Source organism: Platalea leucorodia (genome assembly GCF_965183815.1).
Source record: "Platalea leucorodia genome assembly, chromosome: 2".
Classification (NCBI taxonomy): domain Eukaryota; kingdom Metazoa; phylum Chordata; class Aves; order Pelecaniformes; family Threskiornithidae; genus Platalea; species Platalea leucorodia.
In genome coordinates this window covers 972,054-976,912 of record NC_138824.1, presented here as the reverse complement: position 1 = coordinate 976,912, position 4,859 = coordinate 972,054, and the positions used below count along the sequence as shown (strand labels likewise).

Below are 4,859 nucleotides of genomic sequence, written 5' to 3'. Positions count from 1 at the left end.
GCGGGCAGGCGGCGGCGGTAACGGGCGGGCGGCAGCCGGGGCCGCTCCATGTTCGCCATGGACTACTCCTACCTCAACTCCTACGACTCCTGCGTGGCCGCCATGGAGGCCTCCGCCTACGAGTTCAGCCCCTGCAGCCAGGCCGGCTCCTTCCAGTACAGCCCCATGCGGGGGGGCTTCGCCGCCGGGCCCGCCTGCCCCCCCCTCGCCTCCGCCAACTGCGCCCTGGGCGCCCTGCGCGACCACCAGCCCGCGCCCTACGCGGCAGGTAACGCACCGGGACCCCGGCACCCCCGGCCCCGGCACCCCCGGCCCCGGGACCACTCAGCCCCGGGACCCCCGGCCCCGGGACCCCCGGCCCCGGGACTCCCGGCCCCTCCGAGCCCCGGCCCCTCCGAGCCCCGGCACCCCGAGCCCCGGCACCTCTGAGCCCCGGCACCTCTGAGCCCCGGCACCCCCAGCCCCGGCACCTCTGAGCCCCGGGACCCCCCAGCCCCCGGACCCCCGGCCCCGCCGCGGGAGGGACCCCCCCGGCTCAGCCCCCGCCGCCGGGCCCCGCTGCTGCTCGGGGCCGTCGGTGCCCGCTACCGGCGCTGCTCGGGTCGGCGCGTCCCGATACGGGCGGGTCCCGATACCGGCGGGTCCCGGAGCCCCCGGAGCCCGGTACTGCCGGTGCTCGGGGCCGTCGGTGGCTGCTGCCGCCGGTGCCGTCGGTTCCCAGCACGGCCGGTCCCAGCTGCCGGCGGTGCTCGGGGCCGGTAGCGCTTGATACCGCCGGTGCCCGGTACCGTCAGTGCTCGGACCGCCGGGTCCCGCTGCCGCCGGTGCTCGGTACCGGCCGTTCCCGGAGCCCCCGGTGCCCTCAGTGCTCGATGCCGTCGGGTCCCGGAGCCGTCGGTGCTCGGTGCCGCCGGTGCCCGATGCCGTGGGGTCCCGCTGCCGTCGGTGCTCGGCGCCGTCGGTTCCCAGCACCGTCGGTATCGGTTGCTGGCAGCGCTCGGAGCCGGCGGGGCTCGGTACCGCCGGTTCCCGGTGCCGCCGGTGCCATCGATTCCCGCTGCCGCCGGTACCCGCTGCCGGCGGCTCCCGGTGCCGCCGGTGCTCGGTACCGTCCGGGCTCGATGCCGGCGGCTCCCGGTGCCGCCGGTGCTCGGTACCGTCCGGGCTCGATGCCGGCGGTGCCCGCAGCCCCGGGCCGCTCCCGACGCCGCGGTGCCGGGCGGCCCCCGTGCGCGGCCGCGGAGCCCCCGGGGTCCCCGGGGCGGCGGCGGCCCCGGAGCGGGGCCGGGCGGGGGTCTCCGCCGCCGGGCCTCCCCTCCCCGCTCCGCTTTCGTTGTGGCCGCGGAGGCGCTGCCCGCCGGTGCGCCGGTAACGGGGGAGCCGCCGGGCGGCCCCGGCCCCGGCCCCGCTCCGCACCGCGCTCCGCACCGCCCCGCTCCCGCTGCCCGGGGCCGGGTCCCGCCGGGGGGCGGCGGCGGCGGCAGCGGCAACGAACGAAGGGGAGCGGGGGGAGGCAGCGCCCGAGCCCCGGGGCCGCCCGGTCCGTCCCGTCCCGCCCGCTTCGCTCTGCCCGTTTCCCCTGCTTTGCCCGGTGCATCCCCGCCCGGTTTGATCTGTCCGGTTCACCCCTGCCCGGTGCATCCCCGGTGTATCCCTGCCCAATCCATCCCTGCCCGATCCATCCCTGCCCGGTGCATCCCCGGTGTATCCCTGCCCGGTTTGTTCTGCCCGATCTATCCCTGCCCGGTGCATCTCCTCCCGGATTGTTCTGCCCGGTGCATCCCCGGTGCACCCCTGCCCGGTTCACCCCTGCCCGGTGCATCCCCGGTGCACCCCACCGTGTGGGTCCTGCCCGGTGTCTCCTGCCCGCCCTGCCCGTACGCCGAGCCCGCTGCACCGGCGCCAGCCCCGGCCCCAGCCCCCTCACCCTCCTCTCCCTCCCCAGTGCCCTACAAATTCTTCTCGGACCCCTCGGGCATCAACGAGAAGCGGAAGCAGCGGCGGATCCGGACGACGTTCACCAGTTCCCAGCTGAAGGAGCTGGAGAGGGTCTTCGCCGAGACCCACTACCCCGACATCTACACCCGCGAGGAGCTGGCCCTCAAGATCGACCTCACCGAAGCCCGGGTGCAGGTGAGCCGCCGGGGCCGCGCTCGGGGCCCGGGGAAGGAGCGGGGGGCTCTGGGCCCAGCAGGCCGCCAGCCGGGCCCTGCCGCTTCGCTGCCTGCCTTGGGGTCGTCTCGGGGGAGCGGTGGGCACCGGCGCGGGGTCCCAGCGTGGAACCCCCCCCCCCAGCGACCCGAATGAATCCGTGCGTTTTCCCGGTGCCGGGACCCGAGCGTTTCCCTGCCCAGGCAGGACCCCGGGGATCGGTGGGGACGGGGGACGGGGGGGACCTGGCTGCGTCACCGCGGCTGCAGGCAGGGACCCGCTCTGCGGGGGGCTCGGAGGAACCCCGGGGCCCAGCCCGGCTCTGGCAGAGTTGGGGGGTTTGGTTCGTGCCACATCACCGTCGCGCCGCTACCCCGCGGCAGTGATTTATTACGGCCCCAAATGCATCGAGGTCGGGTGGATTTGTAAAGGCGGTGGGGGATGGAGACCGGCCCCGCAGCCTTGCGGACCCCCGCTTGGTGGGTGCAGCCCCCCCTTGTCGGCACCGCGGTCCCCACGGGGCGCCCGGTCTCGCTGCCGGGAGAGGCACCCCGTGGCACGATGTCCCTCGGAGGGATGCGGCCAGTGCGACCCCTCCGGAGAGGGGGACGCTGCTGGGGGGTGGGCGACGGGGAGGGTGACACCTCACAGTTGGGGGGGGGGTGCTGCCGCAGCGCCGGGCTCGGGGCAGGGGACCCCTCCAGCCTGGGCACCCCGGGGCTCCTGGGCGCCGTGGGGTGATTCCCCTTGTCAGCACACGGGGGAGAAACGACGGCCCCCCATTTCCACGGGTGAAGGGTGGGGGCTCGGGGGGAGCCCCACGGGGCCGTGCCGGAGGGAAGGGGCCGTGCCGGGGTACGGGGGGCCGTGCCGGGCCGTGCAGGGCTGAAAGGGGAGCGGAGCAGGCGGCAGGGGCCAGGGAAGGGAGTGGGAGCGCTCTGGGTTTGCTCTCGGGGAGGTGACCCACAGCTCGGTGGCCTGGGGCCAGCTCAGGAGGGGTGGCCCCGGCTGCCTTTGGTGGGTGCCGCTGCGCCCCGGCCCCGGCTCTCCCCTCGCTGGGTCCCAGCACCGAGATCCGGCTCCAGCAGCGGGAGATGGCGGCGCGGCAGAGCCGGTGCCCGTGTCCCTGACACCGCAGGGAGTGCCTGGGTCCCTGGGCCACCCCTCGGCGTGTCCTGGCACCAGGCACGGGGGATGCTCTGGGGGTGAAGGGCCCCGGGGGTCCCCTCTCCCCCCGTAGCATCCCCCGGTGCTGCGGAGCAGCCGGGGTACGGCTGGGCTGGTGCTAACCGGGGTGGCACGGTTCGTCCCCGGCAGCAGCAGCACAACCTGCCCTTGGCCTTCAGCATCCCACAGGCAGGACGCTGCAGCCCCATGGGGCTGGGGGTCCTGGTCCCCAAGGATGGGGTTCCATGGGGCTGGGGGTCCTGGTCCCCAAGGCTGGGGGAGCGGGCAGCGTTTCCAGGTCCGGCCATTTCCAGGGGAGGCCGGTGACGTCCCCGGCCGGCCGCGGGGACAGGGCCCTGCTGCGGTTCGGGAGGGGTCGGGGTGGACCTGGTCCTGGGGGAAACGCGCTGGCAGGGAAGCGGGGGGGCCCAGGGGGGTCCCACCCTTGGGGTCACCTCCCTCCCAGGCGGGGACAGCCGGCACCGCAGGGAAGGTGGGTGCCGGGGAGCGGGGGGCACGGGCTGCACGGGGGGGCTCTGTCCCGGTGAGGTGCGGGCAGGGGCGCAGCGTGGGCCCCGGCAGTGCCCCCTCCCCGCCTGCCCCGGCAGAGCCCCCCGCCATCGCTCGTGCCGCAGCACCGCATCCGCGCCAGCACCCGGCGTCAACACCACAAAGCCCAATAAATATATTGCCCCCCCCGGTGCTGTGGAAAACGTTTCACCCGTGGGAGTGGGGGTGCTGCAAGGGGCACCCCGGGGCGAGCCCCCGGCGTGGGGGGCTGCGGAGCTGTCTGCACCCCACGGGCTCCCCAGCCCCCGGGGATGGCGACGCCAGGTCCTCCCGTCCCCTCCCGTCCCCTCCGTCCCCCCCAGGTCTGGTTCCAGAACCGCCGAGCCAAATTCCGCAAGCAGGAGCGGGCGGCCAACGCCAAGGGTGCCGGCGGCACTGCCGGCACCACCGGCAAGAAGTCGGAGCCGCGCTCTTCCTCGGAAGACGACGAGTCCAAGGAGTCCAACTGCAGCCCAACGCCGGACAGCACAGCCTCCCTGCCCGCCGCCGGCAGCCTCGGCAGCCCCGGCAGCAGCCTGAGCCCCAGCCCCGGCGCGGGGGCACCCATGGGACCCGGCCATCCCCCCCAGCCCCTCAAGGCGCCCATCTGGCCCGGCGTCAGCACCAGCAGCGGCCCCACCAACGCCGCCGACCTGCTGAAGGCCTGGCAGCCCGCCGAAGCCGTGCCGGGACCTTTCTCCGGTGTCCTCTCCTCCTTCCATCGGAAGCCCAACGCCCTCAAGACAAACCTCTTCTGATGTGCCGGTCGCCCGAGCCGGCTGCCCCGACCCCCCCCGGCCCCCCACCGCCGCCCCGCGCCCCTGCCCGCCGCGCCGACGCTCCCACCGCGCACCCAGCGATGATGCTCCGGCAAAGGGCTGCCGGCGGGGAGACGGAGCGGGGCCCCCCACCCCTGCCTGGCTGCCTGCACCCGGGACCCCCACCCTCTCCTGGACCCTGCGCCGATGGGATGGACCCCCCGGCACCGTGGC

The 4,859-nt window shown here is 75.9% G+C and overlaps 1 protein-coding gene across 1 annotated transcript; it reads left to right on the top strand.

The window, feature by feature from the left end:
- Positions 1-48: 48 nt before the first annotated feature.
- PHOX2A (paired like homeobox 2A) lies at positions 49-4,625 on the top strand (the record flags this gene model as incomplete). Its single annotated transcript, XM_082330548.1, has 3 exons — positions 49-268; positions 1,946-2,133; positions 4,191-4,625. The coding sequence occupies 3 exons, from the start codon at positions 49-51 to the stop codon at positions 4,623-4,625; spliced, it is 843 nt and encodes a 280-aa protein (XP_082186674.1).
- Positions 4,626-4,859: the final 234 nt, after the last annotated feature.